The following is a 24594-nucleotide window of genomic DNA, read 5'->3' as shown; positions in this document are numbered from 1 at the left end:
ATTTTTTTGAGATATATTCCATATGTTTGACGTTTTATTCCAAGTTTAGCGCTCATGAACACACTATCTCGCCATGATGTTTTCGGTGACGTCGAATGTAATTCGTGATGGGGATTATGGGAATAGTAGTTTTGTAACAATATAGATTGACCAAATGCCACAGAGTTTCTAAACCGAGAGGCGCAACATCGTGAGACTTCTGGGAACGCTTGCGAAACAGACCAAACAGACCATTCTTCTTTGTTGGGGTTAACCGGCGGTAGGCATCAAATGTTAATCAAATCAACTCAAATGTTATTTATCACATGTGCCGTACACAACAGGTGTAGACCTCCCGAGTGGTGCATTGGTCTAAAGCACCGTATCTCAGTGCTAGAGGCGTCACTACAGACACACTGGTTCGAGTCCAGGCTGTATCACAACCAGCCGTGATTGGGAGTCCCATAGGGCAGCGCACAATTGGCCCTGCGTCTTCCGGGTTATGCTGTCATTGTAAATAACACATTTATCTTAACCGATTTGCCTGGTTAAATAAAATGAAAATAAAGACAATGAAATGCTTACTTTACAAGCCCTTAACCAACAATGCAGTTTTAGGAAAATAGAGATAAGAAAATATTTACTAAATTAACTTAATTAAAAAAAAATTAAAACATTTTTTAAGTAACATAATAAAATAACAATAATGACGCTACAAGGGTTACCGAGTAGATGTAATTAGTCGAGGTAATATTTAGTCGAGGTAATTTGTACATGTGGGTAGGGGTAAAGCGACTATGCAGGATAATAAACAGTGAGTAGCCACTCAGTTTTTTATTTTACCTTTATTTAACCAGGTAGGCCAGTTGAGAACAAGTTCTCATTTACAACTGCGACCTGGCCAAGACAAAGCAAATCAGTGTGACAAAAACAACACAGAGTTACACATGGGATAAACAAAAGTACAGTCAACAACACAATAGAAAAATCTGTATACGTTGTGTGCAAATGAAGTAAGGAGGTAAGGCAATAAATAGGCCAATAGTAGCGAAGTAATTACAATTTAGAAATTGACACTGGAGTGATAGATGTGCAGATGAGGATGTGCAAATAGAAATACTGGTGTGCAAAAGAGCAGAAAAACAAATATGGGGATGAGGTAGGTAGTTGGTTGGATGGGCTGTATACAGATGGGCTGTGTACAGTCGCAGAGATCAATAAGCTTTGCAAGTTCGAATCCCCGAGCTGACAAGGTACAAATCTGTCGTCCTGCCCCTGAACAAGGCCACCATTACCCACTATTTCTAGGCCGTCATTGAAAATAAGAATTTGTTCTTAACTGACTTGCCTAGTAAAATAAAGGAAAAGTTCAAAGCTGCTCTGAAAGCTGATGCTTAAAGTTAGAGGGAGATACAGTTGAAGTCAAAGGTTTATATACACCTTTGTCAAATACATTTAAACTCAGTTTTGTCACAATTCCTGACATTTAATCCTAGTAAAATTCCCTTTCTTAGGTCAGTTAGGATCACCACTTTATTTTAAGAATGTTACATTGTCAGAATAATAGTCGAGAGTGATTTCAGCTTTTATTTCTTTCATCACATTCCCAGTGGGTCAGAAGTTTACATACACTCAATTAGTATTTGGTAGCATTGCCTTTAAATCGTTTAACTTGGGTCAAACGTTTCGGGTAGCAAGCTTCCCACAATAACTTGGGTGAATTTTGGTCCATTCCTTCTGACAGAGCTGGTGTAACTGAATCAGGTTGGTAGGCCTCCATTGCTCGCACACGCTCTTTCAGTTCTGCCCACAAATGTTCTATAGGATTGAGGTCAGAGCTTTGTGATGGCCACTTCAATACCTTGACTTTGTCATTAAGCCATTTTGCCACAACTGTGGAAGTATGCTTGGGGTCATTGTCCATTTGGAAGACCCATTTGCGACCAAGCTTTAACTTCCTGACTGATGTCTTGAGATGTTGCTTCAATATATCCACAAAATTTTCCTGCCTCGTGATGCCATCTATTTTGTGAAGTGCACCAGTCCCTCCTGCAGCAAAGCACCCCCACAACATGATGCTTCCACCCCTGTTCTTCACGGTTAGGATGGTATTCTTCGGCTTGCAAGCCTCCCATTTTTCCTCCAAACATGACGATGTTCATTATGGCCAAACAGTTCTATTTTTTTTCATCAGACCAGAGGACACAGTTCTCCAAAAAGCATGATCTTTGTCCCCATGTGCAGTTGCAAATCGTAGTCGATTTTTTATGGCAGTTTTGGAGCAGTGGCTTCTTCCTTGCTGAGCAGCCTTTCAGGTTATGTTGATATGACTCGTTTTTGGATTGATACTTTTGTACCCGTTTCCTCCAGCATCTTCAGGTCCATCGCTGTTCTGGGATTGATTTGCACTTTTCGCACCAAAGTACATTCATCTGAGTCACAATGAGTCTCCTTCCTGCGCGATATGACAACTGCGTGGTCCCATGTTTATACTTGAACATCAGGCATTTGGAAATTGCTCCCAAGGATGAACCAGACTTGTGGTCTACAATTTTTTTTCCCCCTGAAGTCTTGGCTGATTTCTTTGGATTTTCCCATGATGTCAAGCACAGAGGCACTGAGTTAGGGTTGGGCTTGAAATACATCCACAGGTACACCTCCAATTGACCCAAATTATGTCAATTAGCCTATCAGAAGCTTCTAAAGCCATTACATAATTTTCTGGAATTTTCCAAGCTGTTTAAAGGCAGTCAACTTAGTGCATGTAAACTTCTGACCCACTGGAATTGTGATACAGTGAATTAATGTCTGTAAACAATTGTTGGAAAATGTGTCATTCCAAAACTATACTTTAACAAGAAATCTGGGGAGTGGTTGAAAAATGTTATGACCACAACCTAAGTGTATTTAAACTTCAACTGTACATTTACTCAGTGTATGTGCATATGAACGACATCCTATATTAATGAACAGGATGTAAATGTACAAAACTGCAATTGGAAGAGACCAAGGCATGTTATTTGTAAGTACACTGGATTCATTTTATTACATGATTGTAAAGTAGGTTTATCAAAGTCAAATTCACCCCAGTTAATCTTTATCAGGGCTACTGAACTAACCCACAAAAGTACTGTGATTTTAAATACATGTATTACCAATTAACATTGTTTCTGGCATTTTTTATTTATTCATATAACCCAGTCTAAAACAACTTATAGGCAGACACGCAAAAGACGACACTTAGAGGAATACATTATTCAGTGTTTAATATAGAGCATTTCCAGGGCCTTCCCTTCCATCACACATTATGTCACTTTATTACAATACATTTCATTCAGTGGTACTAAAAAGCTATGAGATTGGAACCGAAACAAGGTGTTTTGGGGGGGGGTAAACGAGGGGCTATGTAATGGACATCAAGAAAGGCAGTTATTCAGTGTGGGCAAGGGGTTAGAAGTTGTAATTGTGTAGGATTGTCTGGCGCTTGTAGTTGTAGTAGCTGGTTCTGAAGACATTTGGTCATAGAGCATCGCTGCTTCTTCTCTGGACCACTGCAAACCTGACTGGAAGAAGAGAACACACAGGTTGGTTTAAAGTATTATCTAAACTCACAGTCTAAGGTTCAGAATGCGTTATCCGTCTGTCACTCACGTGTGGAAGATGGGCAGGGTGTCACTCAGGCAAAGGGGTCTCCGAAGGGATCCGAGCCACCAGTGGTCTGGGCAACAGCAGTGTTCCGTCATAAAAAAAAAAGAGAAGATTAAAGTTATAGTGATACAAAGCATTACATCACAATCAATTGAACTTTGATAGAACTAATTCCCCTACATGTGTGCTTGCAGGGGCGTAACTTTGGTTTTAGAAGTGTGGGGGACATGTTTATTTTTTAATCTATTCGGATAAACACTCCAAACATCACATTCCAATGAGAACTGGGGTGAAAAAAATGCAATTTCAGTGAAAGTTGCACCACTGTTTGTATATGAGTGTACATCCATACCGTAGCTAGAAGTGGTACTCCAAAGGCATTAGGAGTAGCAGAGCCAAATACGTCATCAAATAGGTTCTGGTTGAGACCTGCTGCTGCTGGAGCAAGGAATGTGGCTGGAGTAGGGGAAAATGCATCCAGGAGCCCTGGCCCAGGGACCACTGCAAGAGACATCATGGGTGCAGAGTGCAGTGGGGCTGGTTTGGGTGGGTCTAGAGACCGAGAGAAGGGGGTAATCAGGTGGATTCAAGTGTATGTATACAGTGGACATTAAGATATGATCCTAATAAAGATTAATTTATCATAAATGTGGTCTTCTCCAAATCAATTGACAGGAATTTAAAATCCTAAATAACTGCCATTACCATTGGCAATAGCTGAAATCCGACTCTGAATTTCAAAGTCGTCATGATCCGCAATTTCCTGGGGCACGCCCACTTTGCTGGAGAAGTACTGGGCAAACACCCCATCCCCATTGGTGCTTGGGGCGGCAGACCTGGGTATCTGCTCCCCTTTCCTTGCTGGGATGGCTGGAGGCTTGGCAATCTGGAAGTCCTTGAACATGTCCTTCCCACTCTTTTTCTCCTTCTCCCCTCCCAGTGGGTCCAGAGCTGTGAAGGCACTGGGTTCCACCTTAGCTGGGGCCTCCTTTACTGGTGGCCGGGGTGGAGGCCGTGGTGGACCCTGCAGCATACCCTGTAGAGGGCCTCCCATCATGGTGTAAGGCTCGGGCTGGAAGAGGTTAGCCATAGGAGGCTGGCCCCAGCCTGGTGCACCCATGGGCCCTGCAGGTGCAGGCTGTCCCCAAGCCTGGCTGACTGGCGGGGCCCCATAAGGGGATGGCGCCTGCTGGCCCCAGGGGGCTGGAGGTATGGGCAGGGCACTGAAGGCAGATGGCTGGGGGAAGGTGGGCTGGGGGTTGGGGAGTGTGACCCCTCCTGGCATGGTGAACATGGAAGAGGCTGGGGCTCCCCATGGTGATGGGGCGGTCCGAGGGATGGTGACTGAAGAGGGACCCAACTGCAACGCTCCTGGAGAGGAGAGCGAGAACAGAGAGGAGGGTGATGTATTTAGGTTTGGGTAGAGTCTAACACACTAGCTAGTATGCACACTACTGAGCGGTGTCCAGCTGAGCCATGCCGTACTGCTCTAGCCTGATTACACATGAAACATAGTTGCTAGAGCTACACAGCTACGGATGCAGATTTTACCACTTTATAGAACTAACATGCGTCAACACTGAATGGGTAGCATCATTGACTTTTTCGAGCCAATGGTAACACTAGTCTTACCAAGAGTTGCCATGGAGGAGGTGGTGGGACTGAAGAGGTCATTGGAGGCAGACGAGCTGTCAGGCTGACTGGGAGCAGCAAACATGTCAGCCCCAAACAGGTCGTCAGCAGGACACTGTCAGTGAAATATCACATTATTCAACCAAATTTATCACAGGAATAGTGAAGAATGATTTACTGGTCCTCAATTAAATCATGAAGAGAGAACTGTGGTAAGCACAAAATTAAATGGTTTATTGTATGGATAAACTAAATGATACTGTATTCAGTTATACGATAATTAAAAACAAATTTATAACAATACTTAGACGCAAATACCAACACTTACCTCCACACCTCACTGAAGCATGAACATTAGGACAAGGAACATATGAATAGATCGCAAACAGGAGACAGATGCAGTGTTTACAGTCGAGCAGAGAGGTTGTTAAAATTCCCTGGGACAAGCTAGTTAGAGAAGCCATGGGAGCACCACCATGCAGTTAGCTACATTAGAAACCCACACCAGTTCCATCCGCATCCCAGAGACAAAACCCACACACCACCAACCCTTATACTTCTACAAAAACCATGTTGGTAGATACAAAACCCAGTGCATCGCAACCTGTTGCCCTTGAGGAACAGAGGTATCCCAGTGCTGTAAAAAGGGGTGGTTAGAAAACCTATCATGGTTTGGGGAGGTGGTGTGCAGACAGAGACTCATTCTCAGACATGCAGCAACATCAGAGCTTCATTATGGAGCTTCACCTTGGCACTCCTCCGACCTCGTCCAGCCTTAGTGTTCTGTGGAGGGAGGCTTATCACTACCGAACTGTCCTTGCCATGACCCATGGGTGTGTTTTCTTTTGGATCGAACAGCACACCGTTGAGGGGCGGGATTTCCCCAGATATGTCGAGAAAGGGGTTCTGTGGAGAGGCCACAGGTCCCAAACCGTTCTGGATAAGAACAGGGACCCTGCACTCTGACATAACGCCACCGAGTGGCCACTGGCAATTACTGAGAGCCAGGATCATGTTCTTATTGGACAACCCGTTCAACTGCTGACCGGAGCGGTCAGAGTCTCCAGTAAGACCATTGTCGTTCATGACTGGCCTGCCCAAGATGTGAACAGAGCTCTCTTGGCTGTGATTGGTGGAGGGTGCTGAGATCTGAGAATTGGGGGGTGCTGATTGGGCAAGGGGGTCATCGCTGAAAGGGTCAGAGTCTGGGGTTGGAAAGAAGCCAAACGCAGAGGAGAAGGGGTTCTCTGTTTGGGGGGTGCCCCAAAGGTTAGAGGCGTAGGAAGTGAAGGGATTTCCTTTTATACAGTTCTGATTGCTGTCAACCTCAGCGGACAGATCCAGCAATAGAATATCATTAGTCTCCTGGTTATCAAGAGGAGAGAGAGATAAAAATCAGTTGTGCTGAAAAAGAGAAGCAACTGTTAACATAGCTAAATTAATCACATAATGACATGACAGTTAATGATTGTTGAAGCAACAGTATTGACGACAGACCAATAAACATTTCAACAGGAATCAGAAACGCAACTCTAAGAATGTGCTTTGTGATGGCAGTAGGCTAGCTTGTGTGTCCATTTGATGATTTAACCATATATCCAGGATTTGACCTATGTAATCCAGCAAACGACTTCAAGACAAACATCCAGATTACACACCTTCACAGAGTTGAGTTTGAGAGCCCTGTATGACATGTGGGATGATATGATTGGTGGAAAATGAGGGTGAAGTTATGCAGTAGAGCCTGAGACACTGCCGCAAAGCGGAACAAAACAGACATCTTTGACAACTGGCAAGACTGCGCTAGCGAGAACCTGAGAGAAACTTTACCAGAGATGGAGTTGTCAAAGCCACCTGATTATAAAGATCCGTTAGTAATAAGAAGAACGGACAAAAAGCCGCCGATCTTCAAAAATAAAATAGAAGCAAAGTTGTTGGCCGTACCGTCCTAAAATATAATGACAAATGTTTGAGCATCCTAACCGCCAACCACTGCATTATTAGACCCATTTCTAGAGTGTTTGTGTTATGAACATTTCCCCAGTGCCATCATTTGGTCTCCTTATGAACGCAGAATGAAATGTTTCCAGAAACGAGGGGTTCTATATTGTGTGTCCGCACATCCAGTGAACCTCACCCTACAGCAACAGGCCAACTTACTGTAGGAGAATGGATGTCTGGGGGTGTGGACATGTCTCCAAACAGATCCAGCTGTTGCACCTCCTGAACAAACACACAAATATCTAGTATCAGCTTCATAAAGACACCTAGGAAAGTCAGTAAAGAACACTTATTTACAATGACAGCCTATAGTGCCTTAGGCCTGCCGAGGTCTACATATCATAAAGATACAGAGCCTTCGGAAAGTATAGACCACTTGATATGTTCCACTTTGTTACGTTACAGCCTTATTATACAAATTGCCCCCCCCCCTCCAATCAAAGTTTCACCTTACAGTGAAATACTTACTTAGGCTCTAACCAATAGTGCGGAGAAAAAAATATGCATGTGTGTGTAGGTAAGTAAAGAAATAAGACAGTAAAAACAAACATTTGAAAATAAGAGTAGCAAGGCTATATACAGACACCGGTTAGTCAGGCTGATTGAGGTAGTATGTACATGTATATATGATGAACAGAGAGTAGCATTAGCGTACAAATCAATCACACTAAACCCCATAATGACAATGCAAGAACAGCTTAAAAATGTTCACGAATTTATAAAAATAAAACACTGAAAAATCACATTTACATAAGTATTTCAGACCCTTCACACAGTACTTTGTTGAATCACCTTCGGCAGCGATTACCGCATTGAGTCTTCTTGGGTATGACACTACAAGCTTGGCACACCTGCATTTGGAGAGTTTCTCCCATTCTTCTCTGCAGATTCTCTCAAGCTCTGTCGGATTGGATGGGGAGCGTCGCCGCGCTACATTGACGGAGGCCACTGTGTTCTTGGGGACCATAAACGCTGCAGACATTTTTGGGTACCCTTCCCCAGATCTGTGCCTCAACAATCCTATTCCTGCGACTTCATGGCTTGGTTTTTGCTCTGACATGCACGGTCAACTATGTGTGCATTTTCCAAATTATGTCCAATCAGTTGAATTTACCACAGGTGGATTCCAATGAAGTTGTAGAAACATCTGAAGGATGATCAACAGAAACAGGATGCACCCAAGCTCAATTTCCAGCCTCATAGCAAAGGGTCTGAAAACTCATGTTTTTTATTTGTAATATATTTGCAAACATTCCTAAAACCCTGTTTTTACTCTCTCATTGTGGGGTATTGTGTGTAGATTGCTGAGGATTTTTTATATACATTTTAAAATAAAATACATTTTAGAATAAGGCTGTAATGTAACAAAATGTGGAAACAGTCAAGGTTTCTGAACACTTTTTGAAGGCACTGTATATCCAGTATCATCAAGATATATCCAGTGCCATCATAAAGAAAGATGTAACAAAATAGTATTGATCAAAACACCACATAACCACAGGTGGTCCTGGAGAATGCTCTTCTGCATCCACTTGGCGCTCTTTTGCATGTATGATTCCATGATCTGAAACACTTACTTTGGCAGTGCCTGCCTGGCCATCGATACTGAGCAAGGTGTTGCCACCATTCTACAATTGAGAAACAGCAATTAAGGGTCAAGTATGCCTACATCTCAGATCAAGCTTATATCAAAATCAACATATACAGGCAATTAAAAAAGCAAAAGGAAAAACTAAACTCAAATAGGTGCTAAGTGGCATGACAAATACACAGGCGCTTACCTCAACTGTTGCGTTATTGCGCTGATCCTGAACAGATGGAGGAAGAGGGGAAAACAAGGTGATTCCATTAGAGTAATGTCATATGTAATCCATTTACTTATTGGCTGAGAGGTGATATTTGTGCCATAACGAGTCATCATTGCAATACAAAGAAAGCATGGTTTGTGGTGCAGGACTGTAATACAGCGCTAGGGGGCAGTGTCGACCTTACAACTTCAGTCAGCAAACCCAAAAACGCTACCTCCCCAAAAACAATACTTGAAATAAATAAATTAGGGGTCACCTTCAGTAGGGAGAAAAAAAGCTTTGAAACTGATTGAAGCAGGGAAGAACTATTCGCACATAGAACAGTGTTTTCTGTTGCAAAATGTTTAGCTACGGTGTGTCCTACTGAACACAACCCATATCCCACCATAGTAATTTACCTTCTGTGAGCCCTCAGACTCTTTCTTCATGTTGAAGATGACCTGGAACAGATCCTTCAAGTCAATGACCAGGGGCTCTGCCTATATGGAGGAGATTAATGGAAAAACACAGTCAATAGATACAATCAAAGACTTTAAGTCTGTGTACCTGTGTGTTACCTGCTGGCCAGTCTTTATGGCGAAAAACTGGTGCTGTCCCTCGGCCCCACACACGTAACCAAAGGCCCTGTTATCTGTTACGTCTCTGGCGATGAACGAGATCTTATTCACCATGTGCTCATGTTCTATTACCTGAGGGAGAGGAAATGAAAAAAAACAGCTTTAAAAATCAAATAAAAAGTCTTCATTAGCATAATAGAACTATGATCGGAGGCCTACATGTCATCTACTCCTGACCGAGATCATGTCCTGTGTTAATATTATTCTGAAAATGTGCTCCCTCCTATGATGTCTACAATAGATCATTCCATTTGTAGGTTGGTACTCCCCAGCCACTGAGACATGGTTTAGAAAGCCATAGAAGAGTTGTTCTCACCCCTGTTTTCTCATCAATGATCTTGATGCCCGACATGGATATGTTGACCCAGATCTTCTGCTTGTGTTTTCCCTGTGACCGAGAGGCTATTGCCAAGCCCTGCAAAGAAACAATGACCACCATGCGCAGAACAGAGTTACATAAACGCCACACACACACAACAAAAAAATACATACTAACACAGACCAGGGAGGTTTTCCAATGTCTCGCAAAGAATGGCACCGATTGGTAGATGGGTAAAAAAAATAAAACATTAAAAAAGCATATTGAGCATGGTGATATTAATTACACAAGGATGGTGTGTCAATACACCCAGTCACAACAAAGATCCATTGCAATCAGCAAGTTCAGACCCCTTACCTTTTTGTTATGTTACAGCCTTATTCTAAAATGGATGGATAAAAAAAAAAAAAAAAAAAAAACTGTCAGCACACAATACCCCATAACAAAGCAAAAATATATGCATTCTATAAAAAAATGAAAAATACATTAAGTGTTCAGACCCTTTGCTATGAGACTCGGAATTAAGCTCAGGTGCATCCGGTTTCCATTGATGATCCTTCAGATGTTTCTACAACTTGGAGTTCACCTGTGGTAAATTCAATTGATTGGACATGATTTGAAAAGGGCACACATCGGTCTATAAGGTCCCACAGTTGACCGTGCATGTCAGAGCAATAACAAGCCAAGGAATTCTAGAAACCCGACTTCCGGGTTGGAGCGAGCAGTCGCATCCGCACGTCGGTCTGCAGGTAGTATAACTTTTCATTACATTTCATTATAGTACAACGGTTTGATTTGTCTAATTCGTCGTCCTAACGTATCTGCCCAGCAGCTAGCTAACGCCCACCGTCTACATAGCTAGCTACATAGCCGTCTCTGTATCAAAGATAATTGTGTAGATAATTGTGTAGTCTAGAGCGATTTTCTAGGTTACCTAGCCAGCTATTGTCGTTCTTTTAACGCAACGTAATCAACACTGCTAGCTAGCTAGCCAGCTAGCCCCCGAATCAACAACGCAGCCAGCTATTTGTCGTCCTTAACGTAGGAGACACTGCTAGCTAGCCAACAGCTAGCCAACGTCTACCGATTAGAACTCAACAACCCGGTCGCATTCCGCCTCGCTCCACAGGTAGTATCACATTTTCATTTCATTACAGTACAACGGTTTGATTTGTTTGATCGTAGCTAGCTACATAGCTAGCTACATAGCCGTCTCTGTATCAAAGATAATTGTGTAGTCCAGAGCGATTTTCTAGGTTACCTAGCCAGCTATTGTCGTTCTTTTAACGCAACGTAACGTAATCAACACTGCTAGCTAGCCAGCTAGCCCCCGAATCAACAACGCAGCCACTGCCAGCTAGCCTACTTCAGCAGTACTGTATCATTTTAATCATTTTAGTCAATAAGATTCTTGCTACGTAAGCTCAACTTTCTGAACATTCGAGACGTGTAGTCCACTTGTCATTCCAATCTCCTTTGCATTAGCGTAGCCTCTTCTGTAGCCTGTCAACTATGTGTCTGTCTATCCCTGTTCTCTCCTCTCTGCACAGACCATACAAACGCTCCACACCGCGTGGCCGCGGCCACCCTAATCTGGTGGTCCCAGCGCGCACGACCCACGTGGAGTTCCAGGTCTCCGGTAGCCTCTGGAACTGCCGATCTGCGGCCAACAAGGCAGAGTTCATCTCAGCCTATGCCTCCCTCCAGTCCCTCGACTTCTTGGCACTGACGGAAACATGGATCACCACAGATAACACTGCTACTCCTACTGCTCTCTCTTCGTCCGCCCACGTGTTCTCGCACACCCCGAGATCTTCTGGTCAGCGGGGTGGTGGCACCGGGATCCTCATCTCTCCCAAGTGGTCATTCGCTCTTTCTCCCCTTACCCATCTGTCTATCGCCTCCTTTGAATTCCATGCTGTCACAGTTACCAGCCCTTTCAAGCTTAACATCCTTATCATTTATCGCCCTCCAGGTTCCCTCGGAGAGTTCATCAATGAGCTTGATGCCTTGATAAGCTCCTTTCCTGAGGACGGCTCACCTCTCACAGTTCTGGGCGACTTTAACCTCCCCACGTCTACCTTTGACTCATTCCTCTCTGCCTCCTTCTTTCCACTCCTCTCCTCTTTTGACCTCTCCCTCTCACCTTCCCCCTACTCACAAGGCAGGCAATACGCTCAACCTCATCTTTACTAGATGCTGTTCTTCCACTAACCTCATTGCAACTCCCTCCAAGTCTCCGACCACTACCTTGTATCCTTTTCCCTCTCGCTCTCATCCAACACTTCCCACACTGCCCCTACTCGGATGGTATCGCGCCGTCCCAACCTTCGCTCTCTCTCCCCCGCTACTCTCTCCTCTTCCATCCTATCATCTCTTCCTCTGCTCAAACCTTCTCCAACCTATCTCCTGATTCTGCCTCCTCAACCCTCCTCTCCTCCCTTTCTGCATCCTTTGACTCTCTATGTCCCCTATCCTCCAGGCCGGCTCTGTCCTCCCTCCCGCTCCGTGGCTCGACGACTCATTGCGAGCTCACAGAACAGGGCTCCGGGCAGCCGAGCGGAAATGGAGGAAAACTCGCCTCCCTGCGGACCTGGCATCCTTTCACTCCCTCCTCTCTACATTTTCCTCTTCTGTCGCTGCTGCTAAAGCCACTTTCTACCACTCTAAATTCCAAGCATCTGCCTCTAACCCTAGGAAGCGCTTTGCCACCTTCTCCTCCCTCCTGAATCCTCCTCCCTCCTGAATCCCCCTCCCCCCTCCTCCCTCTCTGCAGATGACTTCGTCAACCATTTTGAAAAGGTCGACGACATCCGATCCTCGTTTGCTAAGTCAAACGACACCGCTGGTTCTGCTCACACTGCCCTACCCTGTGCTCTGACCTCTTTCTCCCCTCTCTCTCCAGATGAAATCTCGCGTCTTGTGACGGCCGGCCGCCCAACAACCTGCCCGCTTGACCCTATCCCCTCTTCTCCAGACCATTTCCGGAGACCTTCTCCCTTACCTCACCTCGCTCATCAACTCATCCCTGACCGCTGGCTACGTCCCTTCCGTCTTCAAGAGAGCAAGAGTTGCACCCCTTCTGAAAAAACCTACACTCGATCCCTCCGATGTCAACAACTACAGACCAGTATCCCTTCTTTCTTTTCTCTCCAAAACCCTTGAACGTGCCGTCCTTGGCCAGCTCTCCCGCTATCTCTCAGAATGACCTTCTTGATCCAAATCAGTCAGGTTTCAAGACTAGTCATTCAACTGAGACTGCTCTTCTCTGTATCACGGAGGCGCTGCGCACTGCTAAAGCTAACTCTCTCTCCTCTGCTCTCATCCTTCTAGACCTATCGGCTGCCTTCGATACTGTGAACCATCAGATCCTCCTCTCCACCCTCTCCGAGTTGGGCATCTCCGGCGCGGCCCACGCTTGGATTGCGTCCTACCTGACAGGTCGCTCCTACCAGGTGGCGTGGCGAGAATCTGTCTCCTCACCACGTGCTCTCACCACTGGTGTCCCCCAGGGCTCTGTTCTAGGCCCTCTCCTATTCTCTCTATACACCAAGTCACTTGGCTCTGTCATAACCTCACATGGTCTCTCCTATCATTGCTATGCAGACGACACACAATTAATCTTCTCCTTTCCCCCTTCTGATGACCAGGTGGTGAATCGCATCTCTGCATGTCTGGCAGACATATCAGTGTGGATGACGGATCACCACCTCAAGCTGAACCTCGGCAAGACTGAGCTGCTCTTCCTCCCGGGGAAGGACTGCCCGTTCCATGATCTCGCCATCACGGTTGACAACTCCACTGTGTCCTCCTCCCAGAGCGCTAAGAACCTTGGCGTGATCCTGGACAACACCCTGTCGTTCTCAACTAACATCAAGGCGGTGGCCCGTTCCTGTAGGTTCATGCTCTACAACATCCGCAGAGTACGACCCTGCTTCACACAGGAAGCGGCGCAGGTCCTAATCCAGGCACTTGTCATCTCCCGTCTGGATTACTGCAACTCGCTGTTGGCTGGGCTCCCTGTCTGTGCCATTAAACCCCTACAACTCATCCAGAACGCCGCAGCCCGTCTGGTGTTCAACCTTCCCAAGTTCTCTCACGTCACCCCGCTCCTCCGCTCTCTCCACTGGCTTCCAGTTGAAGCTCGCATCCGCTACAAGACCATGGTGCTTGCCTACGGAGCTGTGAGGGGAACGGCACCTCAGTACCTCCAGGCTCTGATCAGGCCCTACACCCAAACAAGGGCACTGCGTTCATCCACCTCTGGCCTGCTCGCCTCCCTACCACTGAGGAAGTACAGTTCCCGCTCAGCCCAGTCAAAACTGTTCGCTGCTCTGGCCCCCCAATGGTGGAACAAACTCCCTCACGACGCCAGGACAGCGGAGTCAATCACCACCTTCCGGAGACACCCGAAACCCCACCTCTTTAAGGAATACCTAGGATAGGATAAAGTAATCCTTCTCACCCCCCCTTAAAATATTTAGATGCACTATTGTAAAGTGGCTGCTCCACTGGATGTCAAGGTGAATGCACCAATTTGTAAGTCGCTCTGGATAAGAGCGTCTGCTAAATGACTTAAATGTAATGTAATGTTAAATGAATTGTCTGTAGAGCTCCGAGACAAGATTGTGTGGAGGCACAGATCTGGGGAAGGGTACCAAAACATTTCTGCAGCATTGAAGATGCCCAAGAACAGTGGCCTCCATTCTTAAATGGAAGAAATTTGGAATCACCAAGACTCTTCCTAGAGCTGGCCACCCGGCCAAATTTAGCAATCGGGAGAGAAGTGCCTTGGTTCAGATCTCCTCTGTGGAGATGAGAGAACTTTCCAGAAGGACAACAGTCGCTGCAGCACTCCAATCAGGCCTTTATGGTAGAGTGGACAGATGGAAGCCACTCCTCAGTATAAGGAACATCACAGCCTGCTTGGAGTTTGCCAAAAGGCACCAAAAGGACTCGCAGACCATGAGAAACAAGATTCTCTGGTCTGATGAAACCAAGATTAAACCTTTTGGCCTGAATGCCAAGGGTCATGGCAGGACCATGCTGTAGGGATGTTTTTCAGCAGCAGGGACTGGGAGACTAGTCAGGATCGAGAGAAAGATTAACAGAGCAAAGTACAGAGAGATCCTTGATGAAAACCTGCTCCAGAACGCTCAGTACCACGAAGGGGAACCGTCGCCCCAGTCTAACAGGACAACGACCCGAAGCACACAGCCTAGACAATGCAGGAGTGACTTCGGGACAAGTCCCTGAATGTCCTTGAGTGGCCCAGCCAGAGCACACACTTGAACATCTCTGGAAAGACCTGAAAATAGCTGTGCAGCGGCAGTCCCATCCAACCTGACAGAACTTGAGAGGATCTGCAGAGAAGAATGGGAGAAACTCCTCAAATACAGGTTTGCCAAGCTTGTAGCGTCATACCCAAAAAGACTCGAGGCTGTAATTGCTGCCAAAAGTGCTTAACAGTATTGAGCAAATGATCTGAATACTTATCTGTCAATGTAATTTCTAAACCTGTTTTTGCCTTGTCATTATTCTGTAGATTGATGAGAGAGAACTATTTAATCAATTTTAGAATAAGGCTGTAATGTAACAAAATGTGTACAAGTTCAAAGGGTCTGAATACTTTCCAAATGCACTGTACAGGCGTCTTTCTTAACTCCGTTGCCGGAGAGGAAGGAAACCACTCCGGGATTTCACCGTGAAGACAATGGTGACCTTAAAACAGTTTGTTTAATGGTTGTGATAGGAGAAAACTGACAATAGCATCAACATTGTAGTTAATCCAAAATACTAACCTAAAGAGTGAAAAGGAAGTCTGTACAAAATGAGAATATTCCAGTAATGCTGCAAAAAAAAAATGTCAAAGCAATTCATTTAGTTAATTGTGTTGTATTAGATTTGCCCCAAGCATAATGGGGAAAAACTCCAAATACAGGTGTGCCAAGCTTTTAGAGTCATACCCAAGAAGATTACTCAGTACCACCCTCCATATGTGTAAGCATAGGAGTGGCTGTGTCATGTTATGGGTATGCCTGTAATTGTAAAAGGACAGGAGTTTCAGGATTTCTAAAAAAATTTAAACTATGGAGCTAAGCACAAGCAAAATCCTAGAGGAAAACATGGTTCACTCTCCTTTCCACCAGACATGGGGAGATGAATTCACCTTTCAGTAGGACCATAACCTAAAACAAGGCCAAATCTACACTCGAGTTGCTTACCAAGAACACAGTGAATGTTCCCGAGTAGCCGAGTTACAGTTTTGACATTTCGAACAGCATAATGGGGCAAATGTTGCACAATCCAGGTGTGGAAAGCTTAGACTTACCCAGAGGACTCACAGCTGGAATTGCTACAAAAGGTGACTCCAGGGTGTGAATACAAATGCAAATGAAATTTCTGTATTTCATTTAAGAATTCCTAAAACATGTTCTCACTTTGTCATTACGGGTAGTATTTAGGTAAGTGAGGATTGCATGTTTATTAGGTACACTACCCCTTTCATGAAAACTGTTTGCTCCTACAGGCAGTCACGTAACCTTGGCTTGCTATATTAGCACTGTTGGATTGAACGTTCTAATGGTAAAATGAGTGACAAAAGCGACTGAGCGTGGCATGATCGTCGGCGCCAGGCACACCAGTTCCAGTATCTAAGAAATGGCCAGCCTTTTGGGCTTTTCACACACTACAGTGTCTAGGGTTTATGGAGAATGAAGCGACAAACAAAAAACATCCTGTCAGTGGCAATCCTGTGACCGAAAACAGCTCGTTGATGAGGTCGAAGGAGACTGGCAAGAATCGTGAAAGCTAACAGGCGCACCCACAAACTCAGCTCAGCTAACAGGTGTGCCCACAAACTCAGCTTGGTACAACAGTGGTGTGCAGAAGGGCATCTCAGAACGCACAACTCATTGATCCTTGTCACGGACTGGCTATTGCAGCAGAAGATCACACCGGGTTCCACTCCTATTAGCTAAAAACAGGAAGCGGCTCCAATGGCCACGCAATCACCAACACTGGACAATTTAAGAGTGGAAAAATATAACTTGGTCAGATGAATCCAGATTCCTGTTGCGTCATGCCAATGGCAGAGTCAGGATTCGGCGTAAGCAGCCCTGGCTCCATCCTGCCTGGTGTCAACGGTACAGGCAGGTGGTGTTGGAATGGTGAGGGGAATGTTTTCCTGACACATGTTAGGTCCCGGTGATACCGTTTCCATGCCCCAAAGATTTCAGACTGTTCAGGAGATGAACAGTGGTCCGACCTGGCACTAGATGGGTGTACCTATTAAACTGACCACTGAGTGTAGATGCGTAACAGTAAGTGTACTGTAGCGGTTGCATCATGATATGTGGTACCTTGAGTTTCATCATAGAGTCCTGGCTCATCTTGTCCCCTCGGGCCTCTGGGACATCATCGATGCCAATCAGCTTGGCCCTGTACCTCACACCATCACCCTGGAACCGGGACAGCAGGTACTCATCAGTCTTCTCTGGAGCTGGACAGAGGTATGAGAGAAGGATATTAAACTGATTGATTTTCACTTTCTATCCAGTTGAGCATGCCCTCTTATTCTACTGTATTTATTTTATGACATAGCCTCAAACATCACACCACAAGAAGCATAGAAATCAAAATATGGAGAGTCAAAATAGGTCAAGTCGGAAGTCACAGAAAAAGGCTGTTCAGCCCTTACCACCAAATCCCTCACATGTGGGGAGAGAGGGAGTGGCCCTTGCATACAATACCTTTCTTCTTCTCTTTCTTGAAGGGGGTCTTGGCTGGTGCTGCGGAAGGGGTGGTGGGGATGCTTGTTGTGGGGGAGGGAGTGCTGGAGGGGTCGGCTGGGACGACAGGTGTATTGCTCGCCACTTCCGTAGACATGGTGGGTTGGGGGGCCAGCCTTACGGGAGTTGGGACAGGCAGACAGAACGGGTAAACCTGATGAGGCGGCAGCTCAGGCAGGGGGAGGGGTTAACTCAGCAGAGGTTCAGCACTTGCAAATGCTCAGTTATGTGCCTGAAGGAGGGTTGAGGGGAAGGAGTGTGACACATAATGCAATGACACACCGATGTTAAGCTTTCAGGAAAATTTAAGGTGAAATACAAAAACATTTCTGGTGATAAAAGAATGATAACAGCTCTAAACATTTTAAAGACCAACAGCTTTGCTGGCTTGTGCTACCTGAATATTGTCCCTTACGGGTTTTGTGAGCATCATAAAAAGTAATATCACTTTAATGATCAACAACCAAGAGTCATGACCCCAGTACCTTGTTCCTACTAACCACGCACAAGGAGCACACACCATTTTGACCCTTGTTGTAGCCTTGCTGTGAACCCTGTGCTTTATGTAGCAACAGCTGATCGCAGGTAATGGAACTGCCATTGAATTCAGTGGGCTCTTTAATTAATATTGAGTGTGTGTGGGAGAGAGAAACACCTAGAGGGCATCAAAAAGAGTTGTGCAACTGGCCACACACACTTCCTGTTTCGAACTGTGCATCCCGTCAGTCAGATTCCCACAGTCACAGGGGTCTTGTCCAGAACACCACCAGTCCAAGTCTGAGACGAGCATAGGCAGGAGGCTGGGTGTTTAAAAGCTGAATAAGCCACGACTCACTCTGGCAGAGCAAAGACTGGGAGCAACCAAAGGTTGAGCTATTAAAGGTTAATCTTACGCTAGCTGGTTGGTGTTAAAACAGACAGATCCCATGATGACCAAGTGCTCCAGTTAGCTCTTAATGGCACACACCTAAGGACAACATGACAGTACAGCTTGCAATTCTCCCTCAGCAACTGCAGGTCTACCCTATAAAACCTCAGATGGGAATCATGATAGACCAAAATGCAAACAACTTGACAATGTCACAGAGCACACAAAACATTAAGAACCTGCTCTTTCCTTGACAGACTGACCAGGTGAAAGCTATGATCCCTTAGAGGTCACTTGTTAAATCCACTTCAAAAATCAGTGTAGATGGAGGGGAGTAGACAGGTTAAAGAATGATTTTTAAGCCTTGAGACAATTGAGACATGGATTGTGTATGTGTGCCATTCAGAGGGTGAATGGGCAAGACAAAATATTTAAATGCCTTTGAAAAAAAGGTTGTGCCAGGCGCACCAGTTTGTGTCAAAAACAGCACCGCTGCTGGAGTTTTCACACGCAACAGTTTTCCGTGTGTATCAAGAATGGTCCACCACCCAAATGACAACTGTGGGAAGCATTGGAGTCAACATGGGCCAGCATCCCTGTGGAATGCTTTTGACACCTTGTAGAGTTCATGCCTAGACGAATTGAGGCCGTTCTGAGGGCAAATATTAGGAAGTTGTTCCTAATGTTTGGTATACTCAGTGTGTCTCCAGGCTGGCTAAACTCCTTCAACAAACATAACTCTGGAGTATGGAGTAGGGAGACATGCAAGGCCAAGAACCTCCTGTTTGACACAGCTCAAGTTGAATTCCCTCCCCTTTACATAGATGCCTCTTGTAATCATTGCTTGCCCTCCCTCTGTGCTAGTCTGGGGGGGGGGTTACTCATAAAAACAGTCCATTTCCTGAAAACAAGCAGAAAGCTGACAGTCTACAGGCACTTAAAAAACCCAGTCAGTGACTGCTGAAGAGTAGCTAACATTAATCCAACTCTCATCAAGTAAAGTCCATTCTGAGCTCTAACCTGATGTCAGGTAATCACAGTAACATTAAAACAATGATAGAGACTGGAGGCTGTCAAAGAGATTGAACTGTTTAAACTTCCACTATGAGAAGTATGCATCTCTTCTAAAGCCATTTGATTTTCAAAGTCAGATGAAATGCTTTCTAGAGCTACCATGTTCAGAGTTAACAACAGCAGCGTCCAGAAGTGTCTTCCGGTCATGACATGATAGCTGATGCAGTCGGAGACAGCAGGGTTTGGTTGAGTCCCCCGCTTAAAGACTTACGGAATCGCTGGTCCTATCTGTCACTGAGTGCACGTGTTCTTATTCATTACATGTGTGTTTAGTGGGCCTCCAGCACAGAGAAGACAATTAAGCCTAGGTTCTAAATAAATTAGGAGTTAGATACCATACCAATCACATCCCAGATCATTACTCCGTGACTGATTGGCTCAGCTATGGTTCACATCACACCACACTGTTTGTGATGGTTACCCCAAAGATTATTTTCAGCAGTGGTGGCAAAGTTAACGTGGTGCGTGATAGGGGGTGTGGCCAATGGCACAGTCCTACATTTTTAAGGGCAATCCTCTTGGCCAGAAAATGTTGCCGTTTTAAAGCCAATTTCCCACGATTCTACAAATTTTGGCAAGGGGCTGAGAATATTGCTGTTTTAAAGCTCATTTCCTGCAATTCTACACATACCGTCGCTTATGCTGTGTTCTTATGCTATCTGAGGGACTCAAACATTATAAATTCTTCAACAAAAACTATAAGAAATACAAAATGTATTATACAGGAAGGCCTGACGCTGCTAAATTAATATAGGGAAAACACTGGGGTTTCTGTGTGTGTGACAAGTCAAACGACCTCCAGTAATGGGTGAGAAGAGGACAATTTGGGATACTGTCAGACAGGAAGGTTGAAGACTGAAATAGTTTAGGGGTGGTGACACGACCCACATGATCTTAGCTGGTCTATAACTACCATGGGGTGACAGTCCAGGTAACTTTAACCCAGATAAGTGGTAGGGTCAGCGACTATAGAAAACACTAATAAAATACAACTTCAATGTCAGCATGTTAACTAACCTGGCTGACACACTGCATGAAAAACCTGCCCCCAGTCTAAGAACAGACAAAAACCATTGGCATTTCCACAGCTTTAGAAGTGAAAGAAGAACCAGACGCATAACAAATAGCTAGAAGCCATTTGAAAGCTGCCAGGGAATCAACATTAACATTGGCCATCTTGCCCAAATGCATAGACTGAATCCATAGTGTTTTTTTCACCAAGTCAGCAGAATTGCTGGAGAGAGAGAGATTCCGCACATCTGGAGGAGATCATGGGATTAATCACATACTCAATGGAATGGTGAAATGCACTACAGCCTATAGGCCCACTGTGGGTACAGACAGTGGCCTGGACTACAGACAAAGACTACAGGGAAACAATAACCGTCTACTAGGGATAAAAAGGCAGCTATTTCTATTGTGTTGTGTTTTATAAACTCAAAGATGCAGTCAAATAGCAGTAGGCCATAGGGAGGACAGGAATACATCTGGTTGCGAAATAGGGCAAATATTAACCATGATGGATAAACAGCCAAGGTGGCCAAAATATGATTTGAACGTCGTTTTAGCCTTACATTCAACAAGACCGACAAGGCGATCCGTTATTCAGCCGAAGTACATTTTCGGCATGAAAAATAGCGAACTCCCACAATTACCAGTGACGTGCGCACAGCTGGAACTAATGGAAAAACCAGGGGCGCTTTCTTGAGTTTGTTTGATTCAGCATGTAAAACATGCCACAAACATCATCCCAAATGTATCATTTCATATATGACTCCGTGACAAGACAACACAAATTGCGATCCCTGCCTGGTGAATTTGTGGCTGCGAAAGAATGTGGCTGTCACGTACCGTTAACAAGCGCTCCAGACAGAATTATTCATATTCGAGGTTTGTCTTCCAGCGTTCTGAATGTCATGCGAATACTACTTTCCCCGTCGACACGTCTCCTGACCGTTATGAGGGTTAAATCAAACGCAGCTTTTCAAAGACTTGTTGGAATCAGATGTTACCGCTGAGATGTGCCGCTATGCAGTGAATTGGCTACTCCCACACAGCAGCAGGATCATGCAACCTCCCAATTTAACCCCTTGCATGCCAGAACGTCAGCCCCCAAATCTACACCAACCAATGATGAGATCAATATGATTGACATGAAAGCATTATTTCATTCTCACACCACATCGCAACAAGAGAGACATACTACAAAGCAAAATTAATGAGTTAGCCAGCTAACTTGCCTAAATATTTTGAAATAACTTTACATTTCTCAGAAAAATTTGCTTGAAATGGGAATGGTCTAATTGAGTCATCAACCAAAAACACATATCTAAGTTTAGCTTTCCTAATGAACAAGAACATCTAGCTATTTATGTCTGTTCATCAAAGTTAGCTGGCTAACTCATTAAACATAATTTGAACTAGTATACCCTTCTGATGTTGCCTTTAGTTTTATGCAAATCCATGTAACTGCTCTCTAAATGTACATTCTAATATTTGGGCCATACTGCTTGGGATCTGTGTGGCCTAAGCCTATAAGAACATATCAGATATTTTCTGATGTTTTGCAGATTAAAACATTTAATAATTCCCCACTGCACTGCCCCAGGTTTGTTTGACCCAAATTTAGTAGGCCTGTTAGGCCAAAGACAAATTTTTGAAATGCAATTTCCATTAAGTGAAACTATTTCAGTAACACATGTTGCATAGGGCAGCATTTTGTCAGAACCTCCTTCAGAGAAAAAGGAAGAGTAGGATATCAGTTCATTTTTATTTTATTTTTTATCTTACGCTTCTGTTGTTCACACTGGGCATGATGACAGTAGAATGAAAGTGGTTGTTGAAGTAGCATTTCACAGCCACCCTAGTGTGTGTGTGTGTGTGTGTGTGTGTGTGCGTGCGTGCGTGCGTGCGTGCGTGCGTGCGTGCGTGCGTGTGCATGTATGTGTCCGTGTGTGTGATTCCAGACTAGCCTTATGAGACAGATTAGGGGAGAGAATTAGATAGAGGGAAGCTTTCCTTCCTGGCTAGGTTTCCTGTGTAGATCTGCTGACAGAGGATGTTGTTTAGGAGGAGTTAGGGAGAAGAGCGTCTCTGAACCAGATCACTGTCAGGCTGAGGAAGAACCTCTTTTCCCTTTTTCCCGTTCCTGTGACCTCTGGAATGGATAGCCAGGGGCTTCGTCCCAAATGGAACCGTATCCCCTACATACTACAGTGCACTACTTTTGACCAGAGCCTTGTGGGCCCCTGATTGGTTAATGAGCAAAATGCTTTAAGACCAACCCGGACTCAGGGGTAGACGTAACATAGTAAAGTAAATCTGTCTCTCTCTCCATTTAATTTGATATGTTACGTTTTGTAATTTGTGGATATCCATCATCCATTTCTTATGATATTTTAGGAATTACAATTTGTATGATATGTTACTAATTGCAATTCGTACAATTTGTTACGAATTTGCAATACATATGATATCTTATATGAATTCCAATATGTTGTGGCTAACATTAGCTAGGTGACAAATGTTAGCTAGGCTAGGTGTTAGGGGTTAGAGTTAAGGTTAGGTTTAGGGCTTAAGGTTAGGGGTTAGAGTTAAGGTTAGGTTTAGGGGTTAAGGTTAGAGTTAAGGTTAGGCTTAGGGGAAGGGTTAGCTAGCATGTTAAGTAGTTGTAAAGTTGCTAATTAGGTCAAATGCATAAGATGTCCCTAATGTGATTTCAACACGCAACCTCCACGTTCACGTTATACGCCCACCCGTCCTCCACGTTCTCATTATACGCCCACCCGTCCTCCACGTTCACGTTATACGCCCACCCGTCTTCCACGTTCTCATTATTCGCCCACCCGTCCTCCACGTTCTCATTATATGCCCACCCGTCCTCCACGTTCTCATTATATGCCCACCCATCCTCCACGTTCTCATTATACGCCCACCCGTCCTCCACGTTCACGTTATACGCCCACCCGTCTTCCACGTTCTCATTATTCGCCCACCCGTCCTCCACGTTCTCATTATACGCCCACCCGTCCTCCACGTTCACGTTATACGCCCACCCGTCTTCCACGTTCTCATTATACGCCCACCCGTCCTCCACGTTCACGTTATACACCCACCCCTCCTCCACGTTCTCATTATACGCCCACCCATCCTCCACGTTCTCATTATACACCCACCCGTTCTCCACGTTCTCATTATACGCTCACCCGTCCTCCACGTTCTCATTATACACCCACCCGTCCTCCACGTTCTCATTATACACCCACCCGTCCTCCACGTTCTCGTTATACGCCCACCCGTCCTCCACATCCTCATTATACGCCCACCCGTCCTCCACGTTCTCATTATACGCCCACCCGTCCTCCACGTTCTCATTATACACCCACCCTCCTCCACGTTCTCATTATACGCCCACCCGTCCTCCACGTTCTCATTATACACCCACCCCTCCTCCACGTTCTCATTATACGCCCACCCGTCCTCCACGTTCTCATTATACACCCACCCGTCTTCCACGTTCTAAATACACGCCACCCGTCCTCCACGTTCTCATTACACGCCCCCCCGCCCTCCACATTCGAGTTATTCGCCCACCCGTCCTCCACGTTCTCATTATACGCCCACCCGTCCTCCACGTTCTCATTATACGCCCACCCGTCCTCCACGTTCTCGTTATACGCCCACCCGTCCTCCACGTTCTCATTATACGCCCACCCGTCCTCCACATCCTCATTATACACCCACCCCTCCTCCACGTTCTCATTATACGCCCACCCATCCTCCACGTTCTCATTATACACCCACCCGTCTTCCACGTTCTAAATACACGCCCACCCGTCCTCCACGTTCTCATTACACG

The 24594-nt window shown here is 45.2% G+C and overlaps 1 protein-coding gene across 4 annotated transcripts; it reads right to left on the bottom strand.

The window, feature by feature from the left end:
- Positions 1 to 3230: 3230 nt before the first annotated feature.
- On the bottom strand, positions 3231 to 21793 carry LOC115105955 (disabled homolog 2). 4 transcript variants are annotated; one of them, XM_029628486.2, is made up of 15 exons: positions 21588 to 21793; positions 17756 to 18026; positions 17366 to 17505; positions 10002 to 10100; positions 9626 to 9757; positions 9467 to 9547; positions 9042 to 9068; positions 8838 to 8888; positions 7420 to 7482; positions 6007 to 6624; positions 5260 to 5374; positions 4333 to 4998; positions 3980 to 4179; positions 3631 to 3697; positions 3231 to 3542 (listed from the first exon to the last, which is right to left on the bottom strand). In XM_029628486.2, the coding sequence occupies exons 2-14, from the start codon at positions 17889 to 17891 to the stop codon at positions 3656 to 3658; spliced, it is 2370 nt and encodes a 789-aa protein (XP_029484346.2). In that variant the 5' UTR covers positions 17892 to 18026; positions 21588 to 21793; the 3' UTR covers positions 3231 to 3542; positions 3631 to 3655. The 4 variants fall into 4 exon arrangements, with proteins under 4 accessions (XP_029484346.2, XP_029484348.2, XP_029484349.2 ...); XM_029628488.2 differs by lacking the exon at positions 6007 to 6624 and adding an exon at positions 7090 to 7113 and having other exon boundaries at positions 21588 to 21790; XM_029628489.2 differs by lacking the exon at positions 6007 to 6624 and having other exon boundaries at positions 21588 to 21790.
- Between the last annotated feature and the right edge of the window lie 2801 nt (positions 21794 to 24594).

Source organism: Oncorhynchus nerka, linkage group LG22 (assembly GCF_034236695.1).
Source record: "Oncorhynchus nerka isolate Pitt River linkage group LG22, Oner_Uvic_2.0, whole genome shotgun sequence".
Taxonomy (NCBI): Eukaryota; Metazoa; Chordata; class Actinopteri; order Salmoniformes; family Salmonidae; genus Oncorhynchus; species Oncorhynchus nerka.
Note: the sequence above shows the minus strand (reverse complement) of the source record. Positions and strands in the feature narration are given on the sequence as shown.